Source organism: Erpetoichthys calabaricus, chromosome 16 (genome assembly GCF_900747795.2).
Source record: "Erpetoichthys calabaricus chromosome 16, fErpCal1.3, whole genome shotgun sequence".
Classification (NCBI taxonomy): Eukaryota; Metazoa; Chordata; class Cladistia; order Polypteriformes; family Polypteridae; genus Erpetoichthys; species Erpetoichthys calabaricus.
The window spans coordinates 79,885,966-79,908,441 of NC_041409.2; the positions used below are offsets into that span (position 1 = coordinate 79,885,966).

The 22,476-nt window shown below is 41.8% G+C and overlaps 1 protein-coding gene across 4 annotated transcripts in view; it reads left to right on the forward strand.

Moving 5' to 3' along the window:
* mdga2a (MAM domain containing glycosylphosphatidylinositol anchor 2a) overlaps positions 1-22,476 on the forward strand; it is a 379,952-nt gene that overhangs the window by 186,767 nt on the left and 170,709 nt on the right. For all 4 annotated transcript variants that reach the window (XM_028821620.2, XM_028821618.2, XM_028821621.2 and 1 more), the window contains exons 5-6: positions 15,100-15,232; positions 19,830-20,099. In XM_028821620.2, the coding sequence (XP_028677453.1) occupies positions 15,100-15,232; positions 19,830-20,099 (403 nt within the window). The remainder of the gene's footprint in view (positions 1-15,099; positions 15,233-19,829; positions 20,100-22,476) is intronic.

Here is a 22,476-nt window from a genome sequence, read left to right on the forward strand (position 1 = left end):
AAAATGGAGCCTGGGTCGATGTGAACCAGACTGTTCAGCATTTATGCAGAGCGGACATCTAAAATGGAGTCAGAGTACGAGTTGGTGTGAGCCAGACTGTTGATCACTTACACTGAGCTGATATACAAAATGGAGTCAGAGTTGGTGTGAACCAGACTAATCAGCGTTTATGCTGAGTGGACAACAAAATTAGAGTCAGAGTCAGTGTGAACTGGAATGATGAGCAGTTATACTAAGCAGACGTATAAAATGGAATAAAAGTCAGTGTGAACTAGAAAGATGAGCACTTGCACTGAGCAGACATACAAAATGGAGCCTGGGTTGGTGTGAACCAGACTGATCAACGTTTATGCTGACTGAACATAAAAATTGGAGTCAGAGTACGAATTGGTGTGAACCAGACTAATGACCACTTAGACTTAGCAAACCTACAAAATGGAGCCTGGGTTGGTGTGAACCAGACTGTTCAGCATTTCTGCTGAGCGGACATCTAAAATGGAGTCAGAGTACGAGTTGGTGTGAGCCAGACTGTTGATCACTTATACTGAGCTGACATACAAAATGGAGTCAGAGTTGGTGTGAACTGGAAAGAGTATGAACTGAGTTTCTGAAGCTTGCACTGAACAGACATTAAAAATTGAGGTGGAGTTGGTATGAACTGGATTGGTCAGTGTTTATATTGAGCTGACATCTAAAATGGAGTCCGAATCGGCATTGTTGTGAACCAGACTCTTGATCACTTATGCTGAGCTGACATACAAAATAGAGCTGGGATTGGTGTGAACCAGACTGATCAGTGTTCACACTAAGCGGGCATACAAATTGGAGTCAGATTTGGAGTTGGTGTGAACCAGACTGATGAGCAGTTATACTGAGCAAACGTACAAAATGGAGTCAGAATCCGTGAATCAGACAGGTGAGTGCTTACTCTGAATCGACATACAAAATGAAGTTGGAGTCAGTGTGAATTGGGCAGATGATCACTAACACAGAGCAGACATGAAAAATGGAGTCTGAGTTGGTGTGAACCAGATGAATGAGTGCTTACACTGAGTGAACATAAAAAATGGCCTCAGAGTCGGTGTGAAGCAAACAAACGAGATTTTACACTGATCCGACATACAAAATGGAGTCTGTATGATGCGGACAGATGAGTGTTTCTGCTAAATGGACATACAAAATGGAGTTGTTTTCAGTGTGAACAGGTTTCATGAACACTTAGCCTGTGCGGACATGTGCCTATGTATGTGAATTAGCATCCTTTGTTGGAGGGATAGTCATACTAATGTGTTTTTTATTTTTTTAATTTTGATTCCTATGATTCAGACAGCTCTGGCCCTTTCATTCGTGAATTTTAACGAGGTCACATCCTTCACTAGGCACCGCCTCTCTTCATACTGATGGGAGGGGCCACGAGCTTTTAAAGTGAGTGCGGTCCTGATGAGGAGCACACTGAATGCCGCTGCTTTCATTCTAAACTAATGAGCCAGTTCATGTAGATTTGTTGGTCATTTTTGTGACAAGTAATGAGTGCAGCAAAAAGTCTTACCTAACCTGTGCTAATAAACATGTAACACACTGTCACTTTCCAGCACTATGATTAGTGAGTGTAAACTACCTTATCTCAAAATCTTCCTTCCTTATATACGAGCATATTCAAGGTTACTCATGATAATGTCATGAGTGACAATGCTGGCTTGGCTATCAAACAAAATCTGAGTGCCTGTGCTGGAGGGATAACCTTTGTACTCCTTTTGGAAAGATACTCGGAGACGGTGAGGACACCTCAGTTTCCATTCCTCCATCTATTTAGTTTATAAAACAGCTAAACTATTTTAGGTTTATTAGAATCATGGCCTGTCCCGCCAGCACTGAGTGGAAAGCAGGAACCAACCCTGGATAGGGCTGCAGTCCACCAAAGGACATATTTGCAAACACTTTTACAAGGCCAGTCTACAGTTGCCCATTATGCATACAGACATGGAAGTTGGATGGTAGGCAGCAGGACAGCTTAATTTGCTGATAATTAATGAGTAATAGTATCAACGTCCTCTCAACCCTAATCTGGTTCTAAAATGGACGGATGGATCAGTTTGGTGTCAAATTTTAAATATTAGCAAAGCTATCGGAGGGAAGAATATCGTCTGCAAAGGCCACCTATGATCTGAAACCTACAGTTCTAAATTGTGCAGTAGTATGTGTGAACGTTCAAGCAGCTCAAAATTGTCTGACTGCAAACTCCAGTCTGGAGCATGAGTGGGACATGGCATTATTCTAGAACAGGGCATCAAAATCAGGCTGTATTGTACCAGTTCAAGTAACTAAAGAGTGAAGATCACAAGAAAGAGCAGAGTCAAAGGGTAAAGCAAGAGTCAAAACTGAAAGTCAAAAAGAGAGACGCATCAAAGCCAAATCAGAACCAAAAACTGCAGTTAAGGGGAGAGCTTTGTTTCAAAATACCAGTAATCAAAGTTCGAAATACTCAAAGTTTGGTCCACTCTGTGATATTTGTGACTATTTTAGGGTGGTCTTTATACTGGCACATCAATGATGTCACATTCATTGCAAATCCCCATGGAGACAGACGATACAAACCCACCAAATAATATCACCATCCCTAAAACAAAATGGCATCAGGAAGACGGTAAAAAAATATTAATCTTACAAACTGAAGCTCTAATTGCAGAATTGGATTACTTGGATATTAAAAGCGCCAAAGTGACACCAAGATTAGTAGTCCAACTTAAATAAAAATTAAAAAGTGTTCCTCTACATCAGGCATAAAGGTGTCCAGGGTACAGCCTTTGGACTAACAATCACCGGACTAGCCCTTCAGAACGTTCACCACAAAGAGACGCGTACTCAGGAGGGGCTCACTGCTGTGTGCTTGTCGTCGACAGTGAAGGCCTCTTCTACACTTCCATTAGAAAGGCATGCTCAAGCTTTATGGACGACACTTATAAAGCAATGTCAGAGCTTGTTCTTACTCAATGATAATCATCTTCCTTCCATGTAGCATCATTTCTGTTAGCCAGAAGGGTCGTCTCCCAAGATAACAATCTCTGTATTCGTCGAATAGGTATGGCCACTGAATGACAGCAAAGTTCTGATCTTCTCAGTCATCAGATATGACCCAGCTAATTAATTTATGGAAGACTTCTCGATAAAATTTCTACTCTGTCAGCACTAACTAACTTTCTCTGGTGTAAGGACCGTGCTGTATTCCTCCTGAAGAACTGCAGATGATGAGTGATGTTATGCTATGGTGCATAGCAGATGTTCTGGTGAGGGGTTGTGCTCCATTGGATATTGGGACCATATGCACGCGCCTCAAAGCGTGTTACTGGAGCAAGAATGCTAACTTCTGTGTCACCTTTCATTTAATACGCTTCTAAAGTAAATGATTAACATAACAGCTTTCCAAAAATCATACCAAATAGCCATTGTGACATGCAGGACACAACCCCAGTCACAGCTGGCCAAAACTCAGGCTCTGTTTTATTTTGCAGTGTACCTTTCTTCTAAAATGTGGCCCATTTCACACAAACCAACAAGCACAATTCTACTCCTGTTTTGTATTTTCTCCCTCCCAGACGAGCTGAGTCCTCCTCCACTCCAAACTCTGACCCAGTGAGACAAAAGTCTTCTTTCTAAGCTACACGGTAGAACTTGTGGCATGTCAACACTGTAGCTAGAAAGTACTATGACAAAAACTCCACCTGACAAGGAAGCCTCTTCCAGCAGCACCCAAGGAACCCAACAGAGGACCCATGCAGCCTTGTGGGTGTCCAAACAGGAGTTCTATTAGAAGGATGCACCCACCCAGTGTACTGGAAGAACTTTAACTGTCTTTCCACAACCTGGGAAATTGAACCACAACCTTCCAGGCTGGGATGTCACCATCCATTCAAGACAGAATAGAGGAACACCATCCACCCGGGTCAGGATGCCAAATTATTCATGTTGTCTGTCACACCATCCATTGTTTTTTGTATCACAGAATGTCTGGTATAAACAAAGAAGAACCGATGGCAGGTCGCATTCATACAACCACCTATACTCACTTGTGAAGTGCGATATTAGAGTTTTCGGTTATGCTAACACTTTTTTGGATGTGGGAGAAAAGTGAAGTATCTTGAATAAGCCTATATGGTGTGGTGGATGGCTGCAGCCCTTACCTGGCTGGGACACCCAGAGTATGGAAGGACCTGGGGAGAGAGTATTTTCACAACAGTTTCTCCCCTGGACCAGAGAGGGCAGCTCCCTTGGTTTTCAGTGGGGCCACAGGTCATGAGCATGGGAGCTCAACCCTGCTGGGACCCGTGGCTACCGCCGGGTCTGGGGGGGCATAGATGCTTTCAGGGCCTTATTTGGCTGCACTTTCTCCACACCCGGAAGTGCGGCCAGAATAAGCTTGTTGGACACTATAAAAAGGGGCCAGTCCCCACCATTCATCAGCCAGAGTCGGGAGGAAGAGGACAAAGCCTGAGGAGGAGTGGAGGCAGATGGACTGGCGTCAGAGAAGGGACTGAATTGTGTTGTGTGTTGGCGATTTGTGCACTGTAAATAAACAGTGTGCTGGGTACAAAACCTGTCTCCTGCCTGTCTGTGTCGGGGTTGGCTTCACATTGGACACTGGAGATTATGTAAAACTCTTCACTGACAGTAATCAGACAAGCAAGTAAACACAGGTCACTGGAGATGTGCGGCATCAGCAGGCAGAAGAACCAAAACATTAAGCAGAGGCCACATTGACCAATGCATGCAAAATTCCTTAGGTCATTAGTCCGAGAACCTCAGACTTCAACATGGTGTGATACAACACTAGAGTACACTCTGGGATTGTGTTCGTTTCCCTACTGCCATGTGACTGCCAGGCAGTGCAGCTGGATGGGAGGGGCTAAGTGGCAAGGAGCACTCAAAGGGAGGAGTCAGGGGTGGGGCCCAGGCCCATAGCTGGCACTTCCATTGTCGTATCCCATTTCTGTGTATACGTCTCCATAGAAAAAGAGCGCATTCAGTGATGAATACCATTATATACAGTAGTGCCTCTCACCCAGTGCCCAAGCCTTGGATATGCTGGGTGCTTTTGGAATGGGTTGTAAAATTGTTTTGTTTAACTCTTCTGTTAAGTTTTTTCTTTTCGTTATTTGGCGCTCTTCTTTCCTCTACCCAGGATCTGAATGCAAACAGCAGTTAGTCGCCTCGTAGCGTTTAGCTCAAGTTTCAGAGGAAAGCATCAAGGCTGCCTCTTTCATTCATGCATTTTTTATGCCAATTGATTTTTTTCTCCTTTTGTTTTAAATGTCAACAAAAAGAGTAAAACCTTGTTAAAGTGAGAGAAGGCTTTCCTTTGGAGAATGCAAATAATGCATTTGGTTTGAAATGTTTTTTCCTCACTGCCGCTTGTACTCTTTATGTTAAAAATTCTGTGGGGACCTTTCTTTTCTTCTTGGCATTGTTCTTGGTGTTTTGTTTTTTTTCTTATTCTTAGATGCACACTTATTAGGCGGTTAAAGAAAAATCCTGCAGTCCCTGAGCCTTGAGCTTATTTCATCATTGTTCCTTTGTACAGCAATGAATAGACACGCGGCACCGTGGATCACAGGAGAACGAGAGTGATCACAGGAAGAGTGGGAGACTAGAGTGATCATTTCGGTGGGGGCAGAAAGATGCAGCTGAGAAACCATTCACCTCGAATGTGTTGAAAGACACGTCCAGGGGCCTCATTTATAAAGTCTGTGTATGCACAAAAAGAAGCTTGAAATGTGCAGTCACAACTTTAAACGCAAACGTCGAGATTTATAAATGTTAACTTGACAGGGGGCCGTGCATATATTTATGGCAACTCTGACCCATGCATAGGCAACATTGTGGAGAAACTGGGACATGATGACCCTGATCACTCCTGGAGGGCCCCAGTGGCTGCAGTTTTCATTCTAACCCTTTTCTTAATTACTGACCTGTTTTTGGTGCTAATTATCTTCTTTTGAATTAATTTTTATTGACTTATTTTTTAAGATTTGTTCCTCTAAATTGCTTCATTTCTTTTCTTAAATGGCACCCAAACAGAAATGAAATGTGAAGTGAGTGAGCCAACAGACGACCAACTGAGTCAGGACCTTAAACTTCAACCAATTTCACTCCAACCAGTTGCTTAATTAGGCGCCGAGTCTTGTTGTTAATTAAACCCGTTCTTTAATTCCATGGCTTGTTGCTGCTCTCATTGTGCAACAGCAGACATTTCTGAAATTGTGGAGTTTCTCTTTTCTAAGAGCACTGCTAAAATGTTTTGGGGACCTGAGCAGATCCTGAGACCTTCATCTTTCTTTATTTTCAGATCTATATTAATAAAAGGCAAAGCCCTCACTCACTCACTCACTCACTCACTCACTCACTCACTCACTCACTCACTCACTCACTCACTCACTCACTCACTCACTCACTCACTCATCACTAATTCTCCAACTTCCCGTGTAGGTGGAAGGCTGAAATTTGGCAGGCTCATTCCTTACAGCTTACTTACAAAAGTTAGGCAGGTTTCATTTCGAAATTCAAAGCATAACGGTCATAACTGGAACCTCTTTTTTGTCCATATACAGTAATGGACTGCAGCTCGCTGGCTGTGGAAGGCGGGGTTGCGGGGGTTGCGTATCACGTCATCACGCCTCACACGTAATCACGTGAACTGACTGTGAAGGAGAAAGGACGGCCTTATATGGCGTTCGTTTATAAAACAGCGGACAGGCTGTGTAAAGGCAGCTTCACAAAAAACAGATCCTTAACAAATTGTTATTGGTATATTTTCCGTCAATTTAAAAAGGTTTTCTTTTCTTCTTAATTAAAATTTAAAAGCAATACTTCACCGCTGCGAAGCCCCTCTAGCGCTGACGTCCGAGGTTCGATTCCCGTAAGGGAGTGCAGTGAGTGTGTACGCCTGATGAGCCAAGAATTAGGGCGAAACACGTGTCGCGTACTCTTTGCAGTATTTGACAGTAAACTTTTTTCAACCATTCTATGATCTGCTTCTCACAACTGAAGGCACCGTGGCGGATGTTAGCTGACTTGCTGGCCAACCATAACCGTTACCTGGTAGGTAACCACCCATACAATCAGATTGTGATTCAGACTACGAATGCCGTGAATATATATATATATAAGTAGATATGTATGTATATATATATATATATATATATATATATATATATATATATATATATATATATATATATATATATATATATATGTATGTATGTATGTATATATGTATGTCTATATTTATATATATATATATATGTGTATATGTATATATATGTGTATATATGTAGATATGTATATATTTATATGTATATATATGTACATATGTATATATATATATGTAGATGTGTTAATTTGTATATGTATATGTGGATGTATGTATGTATGTATATATGTATGTATATGTAGATATGTATATATATGTATATATGTATATGTATATATATGTTTACATAACCTCTTTAACACACTACTTCTCCGCTGCGGTTGCGCGGGTATTTTGCTAGTATTGTATGAAGGACACAGTTTGCTGGTCCTGTTTTGGCTCATTTTGCATCTCATTATTTCTTGGCTTCTAATTAAGGAAAAAGAAACAATTAAGGGGTCTGAGTCTTCAATAGCAACTCAAATAAAATTAATTCGAAAGATGTTAATTAGCAGCAAACTTAATATAATATAATAATAATAGCAGGTCAATAATTAAGAAAAGGGTTAGAATGAAAACCTGCAGTCACTGGGGCCCTCCAGGACCGGATTTGGGACCCCTGACATAGAGAAATGCAGCAAACCATCTAAATGACTACTCGCATGCATAATAGTCCATAAAACCGAGCCATTACTATAATGTGTGTTGATGCGACAAACATATTACACCTCAAAAGTGATGAATTTAGTTCCATTTTAAGAGGACCAATACTGCGCATTTGCACTAAAATACAATAGTTTATTTTGGCTACATGTTGTCACTTGTCAGGGAACTGGCCAACAGGTCAGGAATATCTTAGTCAAACTTCACTCCCTTCATGCCTGCTGTGCTGGAAGCCATTAAATGACCGGCGAGGTACCACAGTATATTCGGTTTCCTTATGGTGTGGGTGCACATACATTAAAATGAGACATTTTTGCCAACATAAAAAGACAATTTGCAGCAATGTCTGCCTAAAGTAATCTTAGCAAATTACTGCACTCATATTGCAATAAGGACACCTACCGAGAATGAAGCTGCTTTTGTTAGTTGTGAGCAGTGACAGTCCATGAACATAAAAGTCATTTGTGATGCCAGGATGTGGCTGACAAACATTGTGGCTCGGTGGCCTTGGTCAGCCCGTGATTCATTTATTTTGAGGTAAATTAGCTTTGGCAGACTTGATGGTGTCATTGCTAGCTTGGTAAGTGGCTGAACCCATCCGTGTTTTATATGGTCTGTACTATTTGTTGTAACAGCAATCACATTATCAAATGTGGCAGATGACAGCAGCTACCCAATCCAACACTGGGGCCTTATGGTGCCTTATGCCTTTCCCTGACCCTCAGAGCACAGAGGAGAGGTGCTGTAATGCCACACATGATCTGCGCTTTCAGTTGCAAAGCACAGCCAGATACTCTTGAATGCCGGTGATGGAGTCTCGATGCATCCATAGGAAGATGCGGCTCTATCAGCCAATGAAGATCTGCGGCCTCATGATCGCATATGTATGAGGTTGATTAGCAGGCTCCATATATTGACGTTTCCATGTTTACATATTTACAAGATGCTTGTGTCTTAAAAATTGGATAGAACTGTGCATATGCCATGTTTTATAAGTCTGATTTCTTTTTGGCATGCGCATATTTACACGCTTGAATCCATGCAAAGTTTCATAAATGAGGGCTCAGGAGATGACATACGTCAAGAAAAGAAGTGGTCAGGGGAAGCCAGGATTGCAAACCGTAAAGATGAGAAATAACAAAGTAATCATAAAACAAAGACCAAAATGTTAATCAGAAGTAGAAGTCAAAGCAAAAGTCAAAGAACCAAAGAAGCAAGTGCTAATGCTAATGCTAATACAGGAGAGACGTAGATTCACCCACTACAGTGTGGGACAGTGAGTGTTTAGACAATTGCCATATTTATAACGTCACATTCAGTGACATCGGCAATGCGACAGACGAGGGCCAGTCACATGACGCTTAAACAAAGTTGCCACAGTTGTTGCTGGGCTTTGAATCCCGTAAGTGCCAGAAGTGATTCCACTTCTTGAGGAAGACCCTTAACCTGCAATTGCTTCGTCCTAGCTATGACATGAATCTGCATCCAGACCTGCAAGCAGGTCCTCCAACCTACAGGAAAAACTTGGGGGTTGGTGGCAGGATTGGCACACCAGTGTGTTGCTGAGATGTCACCCATCGCATGGCTGTGTTCGGTTGCTAATTTGGGATCCTGAGGTGGTTCGTCATGTGGTGGGTGCAGCAACGCGCTGTATCAGTGCAGGCTCCCAACCTTCAGTGCCTGGTGTTTCTTATTATTTGGCCCTGAACTGAAAATTATAGCTCTCTCCTTACTTTTTTTTCCAAAACTCCCATCAAACTGGGAGCATACTAATGACTGAAATTTGGCAGGAAAAAAGTACTTAGAAGGATGCACCATATATACTCGCATATAAGTCGGGTCTTGAAACCCGAAAAATCGATCATAAAATCAGACCCCGACTTATACGCCCATTCAAAAATACGACCCTTAATTTTTGTTTTTTTTACATTTCTTGCTTCCTCCAATCTTGCATCAGTTTCTCAGACGCATCGAATTTTGTTGCAGCAGCGCAGCTACCAATTTCTTTCGCCACTTCAACGACTTTTAATTTAAAACCAGCTTCATATTATCTTCTGATCGAACGCTCCATCGTAGATAAGGGATGCTCTTACGATAAAGGTGTGCGAGGGTGTGAGATACAAAAAACACAAAACAGTGCTAATGTCGCTTCGGAATAGTTCGGGTATTACCGTGTGGTCACGTAGGCACGATACATATAAATAAAGGCTGTGTGCCCCGTGGTTACTCTCTCAGGTGGGTGTTAGCATATCATAAACTCTTGGACCAATAAGCGTGAGTTTTCTGCATTCAACTTATACGATCGACATTATAAAATACCGGAAATTATACGGTAAAATCAAGTCCCGACTTATCCATGGGAGGACGTAAATGCGAGTATATACGGTACATTGTATTTGTAATCGATTCACAAATAATGCAAAGCTGACTTACTGACTTGCTCAGTCACTCTTTAACTCTTTAAAGAAAATTAAATTTGGCAGGATGGTACATCTAGGACAGTGGGTATCTGCTAAGAAAGAGCATATCAAAATATCAACATAGCAGAACCCGCATATCTGAGGTAATTGAAGAGCAGCCTCATAGTCTGGTATGACAGCTGCACTATTCAGATCAGAAGTTCCTCCAGAGAGTGGTGAGAACGGCAGAAGTTATCATTGGAAACAACCTCCCATCTGTACAAGATCTGTACTTGTCACACTGCCATAGGAGACCTACTAAGATAGTCAGAGACCCCACCCACCCAGCCCATACACTGTTCAAACTTGTGCCCTCTGGCGAACGCTACTGCAGTATTGCGGTACAAGACTACCACACTCTGTAGGAGTTAGTTCCCACAAGCTATGAGACAACTCAACTCCCACCAACAACAAACAACACGCTGACCTATTGGGACTGTTACATTCCTGAACACACACACACACAGACTGTTTGAACACACATATTTGGAATCTCATATCTATTAATGTCTTCGTCAGTTGAACACTTTACAGCTATTTACTAATGTGCCCATTGGATTATATATAATTCTGTCTGTTTATGCTATTATATCCGTCTGTTGCTTAACATGCACTTGTCTTTATGTTTGTGTTTGTACATTGAGCTTGGAGAATCACAATTTTGTTCAGCTGTGCACTCCTTATTTTATGCTTTGAATGACAATAAATACGTGGACCGGTGCTACCTCAGATAGCTGAATAGTCGGATAAAACGGATGGCCACTGAAGTGGCGACACTGCGCAGAGAAGGTGGGGGCCGACACAGAGAGAAAGATCAGCTGACATCACCAGAGAAGCGCTTCACTCAATGTGGGCAGAAATGGGCTCTGCGCTCCTGATGGATGGAGGTCTCCATTTAGCTCACGTCACAAAACACCCACTTCTGAGCCAGAGAAGGCTTGGTCCACAGTTCCCACCGGCAGTTCACCCCAACGCTTTGAAATGTATAAACAAAAAAATTCTAAGTGAATGAAGGAGTAGAGCAGGTGTACACGTTTGATGTTGGTGACACACTGACAATAGCCGAGGGGTGCCGACGAGGAAGGGCGAGTGAGTTACACTTACATTCCCACAATCGCCAGCTCCTTGACAGCTCACTCGGTTTAGTCAAGGTTAAAAGTATAGAATTTATGCGCTCGGTATGGTATTCACAGCAAAGCTTTTATGAATTATAAGAAAAGCAGTGTATAACACTAACAGGTTCACCTTGGATAATGCGGATACTTGATCAATCAGGGCATGAATAATCAGGGTCCTGCTGTATTTAGTGGTAACCACCCCCTGCCCCTTACAATAGAAAAACTACCCTAATATCTCAAAAATACCTAGATGGATTTGATTAAAATATGGTGAAAAAACAGAGAAAATTAGCCAACCCATTTTTTTTATTTGTTGATAAATATTTTTTGTCGATATTTATTAATATTATTATAGCAGAGAAGTACCTGGCAACCCACTTCGCGAATTTGTTGCCAAGAAAATTCTATGGATACGGAGAGAGCTAGCTTATAGAATCGCCGAAGGTCGGAAACGACTGAACGGATGACACACACACATTAATATTATGCTCTGAGCTGCACTTAGAGGTGGCTTTGTGCAAAGGATGCAGCAGAAACGATTGAAGGGCGTGCAAACAACAGCACTAGCCAATAGGGAGGATGGATGTCTGAAGAAGGGGTGGTGTTCTGGACAGGAAAAAAGAGACAGGATTACGTTTGGTGTGTACGGTCAGGTGTGAAATGGAATGAGAACGTTCGTGGAAGCTTAAGGAAGATGCAGAGCTCAATGGTTAAGCAAGCGATAAAAAGTTCTGGCGAGGGTGGTAGACGCTGTGGCTGTGAGTGTTGGTGTTGCGTAGCCAGAAGCAAAAAGGGATGGAGAGATAAGCAGAGGCCAATGTAGTGTCCTCTTGGACATATGTTTAAACTTAACAGGTCCCCCATGAGCTATGTGAATTTCCCATTGGGATTAATAAAGTATCTATCTATCTATCTATCTATCTATCTATCTATCTATCTATCTATCTATCTATCTATCTATCTATCTATCTATCTATCTATCTATCTATCTATCTATCTATCTATCTATCTATCTATCTATCTATCTATCTATCTATCTATCTATCTATCTATCTATCTATCTATCTATCTACTCTACTGAAATATACATTTAGATTTTGAAAGGAACCCCCCACCACCCCAACCTCCAAAATTGTTTACATTTACATGCACATCTTCTTACTTTGAACGGGGATGGCTCTCCACAATTCTTTACATATACATTTACATGTACAGACTTGAAAAAGCCTCCAAAACATGGTACCGGTATTTATTATCTTCCGTTTCAAATGTTAGAGAAAACAACCCCAAAAGTAGAAACATTCACTTCATTACACGAGACACCAAAATGTGCAGCCTGTAAACATCACTGTTGCTTATAATAAGTTCAAATAAAATGCAATGTGTTAAAAGAGAAAATTTAAGCCAATAGTGACCAATCCTGTACAACGGGAAAGAATGTGAAAAAATATCCATGGAATTGAGAAAAAAAAAAAGCTTTCATTACTCGTGTAACATAATTCAGTTGACAGTTTTCCATTTGCTTGCTCAAAACATGCAAAACGCATGATTTATTGCTGGTAGTTGAGTCATGGCAACTGGACTTCTTTCTTGTTTGGTAGATACGTTTCACTGCTCATCCAAGCACCTCAGACTGACAGAACTGCTTGGATGAGTAGTGAAACATATCTACCTAACAAGAAAGACGTCTAGTTGCCATGACTCATCTACCAGATAATTTCAACTAGATCTTGCCTGAAGAAGGGGCCTGAGTTGCCTCGAAAGCTTGCATATTGTAATCTTTTTAGTTAGCCAATAAAAGGTGTCATTTTGCTTGGCTTTTCTCTACATTCATAATGGCTAACATGGTACAACACCCTAGTACAACTAGATGAGTGAGAATCTTCACATACATTCATTGCTATAATATTGTAAAACTAGCCGATGCCCACCGTAGCATACGGCGGTGTAAGAATAGGAACGGAAAACGGTGAGAAAGGAATTCAGAAATCAAGTAGAAGTAAATACTCGCAGTGTGCATGTAGAATGACCGGTCAAGTAGGATTACATGTGAAAGTGATAAAAAAATCAGGCTTTCCGAATTTACGTACTACGGCCATGGCATCCTGATAGTTTTGTTGCATTTATCTTGGACTTCCTGGAAATGTGGATGGTAATATGATCATTTTGCCTACACGGACGTTGTTATTTTCAGTGTTTGCTTGCAGTGCGTTTGTATTCAAACATTGTATTGTTCCACGTGCAGATCTTGTTGATGTAATCTGAGATAGTTGAGACGCACGCCCTCTGTTTTAACATACAACATACTGTTGGAATAGTTTGCCGCTGGAGTGCAAAATACTAAATGTATTCCTCATTGCTAATCTGTACGCGTAAAACTGGTATTGAGTAAGCCTTATTCGCTTGGCGGTTCTTTTATCGGGAACATGTTGTAAATCTTTGTGCCAGCCAATGTCTCCGTAAGGAAATAAAAGTGGGTAAACCATAGGATCGCAATTCATATTGAGTGTGGAAATCTGTTTACAGGAGTTGCATATACGATAGATGCTAATGTCCCTTTCGGCAGGCGTTTCGCCATCTTCTCTGACAAAAATCGCTGCTATGTCGGGGCAATGTATTAGTAACTTGCGCTGTGTCAAAAATATACAACTGTCCATATCCTGGAGAGGTAGAAGTGTTAGCGTATAGTGGAGAGATTTGGTGATAAATTTTCCCGTGTATTTTAAAACAGTATGGTCCCTGGCCAGGAGGTTGAGTTATCTATGCACCCATGGAAGCAAACGCTAGAGTAGAGTTGTATTCTCAAATGTGTTCACGATAATTTTTAGCTTCTGATGTTTGCTGTGTAAGAAGCTGTTGTAAAGACACAGGTGGCTCCCGCAAAGGTGGTAAAGCTACTTTACAGGTGTGGCAGCATTTTGAGTACTTGTTGGATGTATTATGCTCAGCAGGCCAGTACAGTGCATAACATGGAAGACGACGAATAGGAATTGAGAAATGCCGTGTCGGCTGCGTGTGGGCGGGACCGGTTTTGAAGTGGAAGCAGGACAAACCAGAAGAGAAATATATATAAGAGATAGTTACTTTTTATCGTCGGGCATCATAAAACACACACCTAAATCTTTATGGGAATGATTTTTGAACTGAAGGCCGCCTCTCCATCTCATTGGTCAAGAATCCTGTCTTCAGTTGGGTGGAGAATTGCTTTAAGTGGTTGTGAAAAATGGATGGATGAATATCTAAAGAATATTGTAGGATGACACAAAAGTCGGTGATATACAGTAGACATCGAAATGAAAAACAGTGATTGGAATCATTGAGTGTAAAGGAAAATCAGGTTGTTCAAGGAGAATCTAATGAATCACATTGTGATCTGAGAGCTCAGTGGAGGAGTGGAAGGCTTACAAGTGGAAATGAGTGATGACTGGTGAATTTGGTTAGTATGGAGGTAGGGGTCATGCAAAAACAATTAGAATACGAAGGAGGTAGAAAAAATGCATGATGGGATGATGTCAACATCTTCTGCCACATCATGTTAAGAGGTGACTGTAACCAAAAAATGAAGCTGGAGCTTGGGTGTGGAATCTTGAATCCAAGTCAATGAAGAACCACTCAGGTGGCTGACTTGCAATACAAGTGACCAGCTGTCTGCCATGTCTGTTTTTCCTATTTTCAGGGTGAAACCAAGATCTTAAAACTGAAGAATCTCCGACCTCAGGATTACGCCAACTACAGCTGCATTGCATCTGTGAGGAATGTGTGTGGCATACCAGACAAGATGGTACTGTTCAGACTCACCAACAAAACAGGTAAGATGCCAATCATGGAGGGTATTGTGTAGCACTAAGGTGTCGTAGCACTCACCGTCTCCATTTGTTCCACTAGGGAGTAGTGGTCTCACCAAAAGACTTGTGTTCGCTTGAATGAAGCGTCAAATTTCAATTCTCACAAAGTGGAAAATAACATCTCACAGGGTGAAGGGTTTCCTAACCTCTGGGTCTCCAAGTGCAGTGCATTGTGGTGTCAGTGGAATTTTGAATTTTACTGTAACAAATGACAGCTGCTAATGAGAGTCGCTGGGAGGATTAGGGAAGGACACTAAGGGAAGTGTGTGTCCAGTGTGTGGCGACAAAGAGATATGGGGGCCAGCCAGTGAGATCTGGCGTCTGATAGTCAGTAAGAAAACTTTAAGGAGAAAGGGGAGTGATTGGGTAAAGGGGAGGCACTAGATCTGTTTAACTGTTACCAGAGACTAATCTCTTTAACTCAATATCTTTACCTTCCCAAAGCTCCTTGTATTCCTGTTAGTTGGTCCATTTATTAAAAGGGCTGTCAGAAAGCACACATTCTGTGGGCAATACTAATGTGACCATTTTCAGGAAGACCCCAGGCACTGGATTCAGTGTGTTGACACACGTGTGTCTCTTGCGCCTCACCTGTCTGGCATTAGTTGTCATTCATAACTGCAGTTAAACGTCAAACACAAATGCTTCTCTGCCAGTTCCAACAATGAGCTCAGTCCAGTCTTACCTCTCTGGAGTCCAACCATCAACCAAACACACGAATGGTGGCTCAACCCTCTCCAGCTAATGATATATTATGAGATGTTGCAGCACAAGTGCCAAAGATGCTTACACATGTGACAGTCTGTGGTGAGAGATGGGCTCACACCTTCCCTACAGTTTGTCCCTGTGGTCTACATTACAGGGGTGCAGAATCTAAGAGGAATTCCGAAAATGACATCTCTTAGGAGATTAGGAGATGGCGGCACAGGAGTTAGAGATGGTGGCATTACAGCTTCAGACTCTGTACCCCCAGAAGTTGACTTTGTGGAGTTTTCATGTTCTCCTCTTGCCTCCATGTGTTTTGTTGTCTCCTCTCAAAGATCGGCTTGTTACGTTCATTCACGAGTTTGAAGTGGCCCAGTGTAAAGTGTGACTTGAAATGGACTGGTTGGTTCCTGCTTTACCAGTTACTAAATTCAAGGGTACAGTTACTTTTTCCACTGCCAACAGATGTGAATGTATGATGCATGTGTTCAATAGAGAGATTACACAAAAGCTTCACATACTCTTCTTACCACTAGATAGATAGATAGATAGATAGATAGATAGATAGATAGATAGATAGATAGATAGATAGATAGATAGATAGATAGATAGATAGATAGATAGATAGATAGATAGATAGATAGATAGATAGATAGATAGATAGATAGATAGATAGATGTCATTTGTCCCAAGGGCAGACGCTTAAGAACGACACACTGCTGCTGATAAATTTCCTGGCTGAAAATCCTACAGACAAGTCACAACTGCAGACATTCATCTTCTTCTGTCCTCCTCCACTAGCGTCGTCTCACTCTTTCTCAACTCTGGCTCACCTTTCATGAGTGAGGCAGTTTCTTTTATGCCAAACCCAGGAGTACTTTCAGGGTTACAGTGTTGTGTAAGAGAAGCACTTCTGGGTCAGATGGAAGTCTTATCAAAACATGGAGAGTAACTCCTAATAGTGCCCCCTGGTGGCATCCAAGGACACTGACAAGGGTTGCCCTTCAAAACTCCATATCCCAGGCCACCCTGCGGGTGTCCATACTGGGGCCAAACCAGAGAAGCACTGCCCCCTTTTTTCCTCCGGGTGCTCCGGTTTCCTTCCACAGTCCAAAGACATGCAGGTTAGGTGCATTGGCAGTCCTAAATTGTCCCCAGTGTGTGCTTGGTGTGTGGGTGTGTTTATGTGCCCTGCGGTGGGCTGGCACCCTGCCTGGGTTTGTTCCTGCCTTGCGCCTTGTGTTGGCTGGGATTGGCTCCAGCAGACCCCCGTGACCCTGTGGAAAATGATGATGAATATAATAGAATGGAAAGGCACTATATGATAGATAGATAGATAGATAGATAGATAGATAGATAGATAGATAGATAGATAGATAGATAGATAGATAGATAGATAGATAGATAGATAGTATTGTTGTTGTACATATTGAAGAGATCATTGAAATATTTTTAGGTGTAAGTTTAAAAAAAACACGTGAACCCCTTGGCTGATGACTTGCACAGCAGCTAACTGGGGTCAGGACTTAGCAGACCTGCAGTTCAGCCACTGACGTGACATGACATGAGGTCGGGGGTGTGCTCTGGAGCTACTTTGACATGTAAGAAACAGTCGACAATTTTTTTGTGAGTTTGTTACTCACAAGAAGTATCTTGCAAAAAAAGATGTCAGAAGAGCTACGATCAAGAATTGTTGATTTGAGTAAAACTAGAGAGGGTTACACAGTAATTTAAAAGAAATTAGATATACGTTAGTCCACAATTTAATAAACTGTGTATATTTAAAGATTATTTAGTACTGGGGCTGCTCTCCCTAGAATTGGGTGCCTGCCAAGATGACTCAAATAGCACAAAGCAGAACGCTGAGTGAGGTAACAAAAGAACCTCAGAGTAAGAGCTAAAGGCTTGAAGGAATCATTGGAGGAGGTGAACATCTTTGTTTATGAGTCAACTCTACACAAGACATTGAATAGTCGTGGTGTCTGAAGCAGGACACCCAGAAGGAAGCCACTTCTCGCCAAAAAAGAAACATTTCTGCACACCTGAAATTTGAAAAAGACCACCCTGACACTCTTCAATCCCATTAGGAAAATGTTTTGAGAGTTGATGAATCTAAACTTGAATTGTTCAGAAAGAATATACAGTAGTATGCGTGACATAAAGTAGCACTGCTTCTTTTTCTTCTTTCAGCTGCTCCCATTAGGGGGTCACCACAGCGGATCATCCTGTTCCATATCTTCCTGTCCTCATCATCTTGCTCTGTTACACCCACCACCTGCATGTCCTCTCTCATCACATCCATAAACCTCCTCTCAGGCCTTCCTCTTCTCCTCTTACCTGGCAGCTCTATCCTTAACATCCTTCTCCCAATATACCCAGCATCTCTCCTCTGCACATGTCCAAACCAGCGCAATCTCACCTCTCTGACTTTGTCGCCCAACCGTCCAACCTGAGCTGACCCACTAATGTCCTCATTTCTAATCCTGTCCATCCTCATCACAACCAATGCAAATCTTAACATCTTTAACTCTGCCACCTCCAGATCTGTCTCCTGGTTTCTAGTCAGTGCCACTGCATACCAATATGAAAACATTATCCCAACAATGAGGTACAGTGGAAGAAGGATTATGATTTGGGGCTGTTTTGTGGCCTAGATAGCTTGCTATTATCAAGGGAGAAATGAATTCCCAAGATTATTAAGATATCCTACAGGATCATCTCAGGTTGGCATTCTACCAGGTGAAGCTCAGTAGAAGTTGTTTGATGCGGTTGGACAATGTCCCTAAACATCATAGTGTAACTACTACAGAATGGCTTCAAAAAAAAAGAAAATCTTTCTTTTGCGGAGAGACCTACTCAGAGCCCTGACTTTAACCCAATAGGAATGGCTTCAAGAAAGCCATTCCCATCAGACACCCTAAGAATATGGTTGAGCTGAAGCAGTTCTGTAACTAGAAATGGTCCAAAGTTCCTCGCAAACATTGTGCAGGTCTGATCTGGAAGCACTGTTTAGAGGTTATTGCCGGCCATGGAGATTATTAAATCCATGGGTTCACCTCCTTTTTCCACAGCACACTGATGTGAACATTTGGTGTATGTGGTTATTAAAGACAGGCATGATTAGAATTGTTTTTGTCTTATAAGCTTAAGCATCATATGACTTACAAGAAGATCAGATAACATTTTTGGCCAATTAAAACAGAAAACAAGGCAATTCCAAAGGGTTCAAATGCTTATCTTGCTACTGCAGATAGATAGATAGATAGATAGATAGATAGATAGATAGATAGATAGATAGATAGATAGATAGTAGATAGATAGATAGATAGATAGATAGATAGATAGATAGATAGATAGATAGATAGATAGATAGATAGATAGATAGATAGATAGATAGATAGGAAAGGGTATGATATACAATAAAGGATATGATATATGATAAAGGATAGGATATCACATATATAGATTTTATTAGGCACGCTCAAAAATGGATGGATGGGTAGATGGATGGATAGAGACTACATGATACATAGTGGTTTGCAGTGGTTTGCAACCTTTTGGTTTATGAAAGGCCCTTTCTCTGTTTCTCACCATTTTCAGCTGTTGCTTATCAGTTTTACGAGTCACTGAAATCAAAATGGTTGATGCCGCAGTCTTCATAATGACCTGTGGTATTGTCTAACAGGCTGTGGCCCACCAAGGAAATTCCACAGGCCTTCAGTGGTCTGAACTGGAGCCTCCTAGATTTGAAGTTCTTGATTCTTTGATTGAAGTTCTTTGATTCTTAGTTTTCACCCTGAGGCACACTTGAAACTCAAGCCTTGTTCATTTTGTTGTCTATTTTGTCATCCTCCAGCTTCTCCATTGATCAAGCTGCTCGTCGAGGATCCCATTGTGGTCAATCCTGGGGAGACTGTTACCTTAGTATGCATAACCTCTGGGGGAGAGCCACCTCCTACTCTGACGTGGGTGCGCTCCACTGACGTGCTGCCCGACAAGAGCGTGCTTCATGAGGGGACACTAACTCTGCCAGCTGTCACTTCGGAGGACGCAGGAGTTTATAGCTGTGTCGCCAATAACAATGTGGGCAACCCCGCCAAGAAGTCCACCACCGTCATTGTGAGAGGTGAGTCCACCGTGGTCACCATGAAAGAGCTCTCAGTGCCAGAAGTGGTCATTGAGGGAGTCTGGCATGTCCATGTAATTCTTCAGTCAGCCTTACAGTTTCGGTTTCCTGAATTCCTGAACTGGTAAAAGGGGTCACAAAATGAATGGACCTTTCAGAGCAACTATAACACATTACAATGCTAGCTAAATGACAATCTTAAAAAAGACATGTACTTGGTGAAGTATAAGGATGTAAATTATCCATCATTTTGTGAATCTAGTTTAAGTGGTTTTGATCATGGATGGAGGGATGGTTGGATTTTTTATATGCCCAAATGCAATGCTCCCTGTGTGTTTTGTGTTTTTTATTCTGACATAATCCTGAAAAACAGAACCACAATATGAATGGAGTTGCATTTTTGGCTACGGCTTTGATTTGGGTTCATGTCTTTCAGTTTTCTCAGTCCACCGGGAGTTGACATTATGAACTGATTTATCTCAGCCTGGATCTTCCCAGCCTTTTCTTTAACTGGGCATTGAGGTTCCACAGGCAGCAGAAGATCTAAATTCAACTTTATTGCCATGTGTAAAATGAAGTTTGTACTTGTATGTATCCTACACACTAGTGCCAACAATCAATAATAGACACAACAAGCTCACATCAGGGCCACTCATGCCTTTGCCACCACAAGTAGTTGTTGAGTAGCCTTGTGGCCTGAGGATTAAAAACTATCCCTGAATCTCATGGTGCAAGTACCCGTGGTCCATCAGCAGAGAATGGAGAAAAGCAACTGGGCAGGATGGCTGAGGTCTTTACTGATACTGTCATCTTTTCTAGGGTTGCATGTTATATTTGTACTAGACAGTAGACTGGTGTCAGGTTTGCTCTGAACCCATTTCACCACCGTCTGTAGTGCTTTGCAGCCCTGAGCTAAGCAGGAGCCAAAACACAATGTTGTACAGCTGAGGTGGATGGCTATAAGTCCATGACCACAGATGGAGACATCCAGGCGCTCTTCAGCATTGATGAACCTTCTTGATGTTAGCCAAAACCTGTCGTGTTCAGTTTAGTGACTCCAAGAACTTTAAAACTAGAGCATCTCCTCCAATGCCTGACACAGTGTGGTCTGCCTCCTGCAGCAAAAACTCTATGACCACCTTCTTGGTTTTGCTGGCACCACTGAGTCAGCTGGTAAATCTTCTTTCCCTAAGCCATTTTCATCAATGTTTGTGGTGGTGTCATCAGCAAATTGTTGATGGAACTGGAGTCATCTGCATACTGTAAGTGAACAAAAAATAGAGAAGGGGGCATGGCGCACCACATCAGGGGGTGCCTGTGTTGTGGATCAGCGTTGCTGTTAATTAGCACATACTTGGTCTGCCAGTTATTCCAAAGTCCACCTCCAAGTGGTAGCACTAAGTTGCTAGTAATGCTGTTTAATGTTGTATTGGGCACAGATGTCAGAAACTCTTCCTTTTTACTGGACCCCCCTATTTGTGTCTGTTGCTATACAACACTAATTACGTAGCAGTCACCTGGTGCGAGGGACAAGGGAGAAATTAAAAATGGTAAGGTGGCTTTGTTCTAGAACTGCACTCTGTTTGCCTTTGCAAATCCACCATTTAGTGTTCTCCTTGTCCTCTAAAGTTTCAGAATTGTAATGCTTGGATTTATCTTTGCCAGCCTGTTTCTGGGTTGTCTTGTGTTTTTTTGGAAATCTTTCCCTGAATATTCATGTATTTGTGTTGTTTGGACAGCAGACCTATTTTACTTTTCCGTGAAGCCTCTTATGAAGTCGTCTCATTCTGATCTGCACAGCAACCAAGGTTTGTGCTGCCAGCCATGCTTTAAGTGCCAGTATGCCATGCTAAATCTCATTATGTTGGTTTCCTCTGGAGAAGGTGGCATTAAGGGGCTTCTGTTTTTGTAGGTGTTACTATGCAACAATGTTTAAATTATTTCTGTTTTTCAATATTTTTTTTCTTGTGTATTCATTATTAAATTTGGATATAATTATGGTAGTCCTGATAAGCTTCTCGTTTTCATTTTATGGTGACAGTATTTTATGGAACCATTACTACGATGCATCGCTCTGTTGCCTGGGGGCATGGTTCCAGAAGTCACATGGTGTAACATCACCTAGGGGAAGCTTTAAAGAGCTGGCACTTTGTGCCTGGTGCTTCTAAGACTGTAGATATTCTTCAAAGTTTGTGTGCGGCTTAGGTGTGTTACTGGTGAAGAGTTCAGGCAGTTCTTCTTTGACTTTGATTTAAGCTTTGGGTCTGACTAAAGTTACTGTTTCATTTGCTGGTTGCAGCTTCTTAAAGTTAAAGGTTTACTTCCTTCTTTAACTTTGACTAACCTGATTGTCAGCTTTGGCAGTACAGTTTTTCTG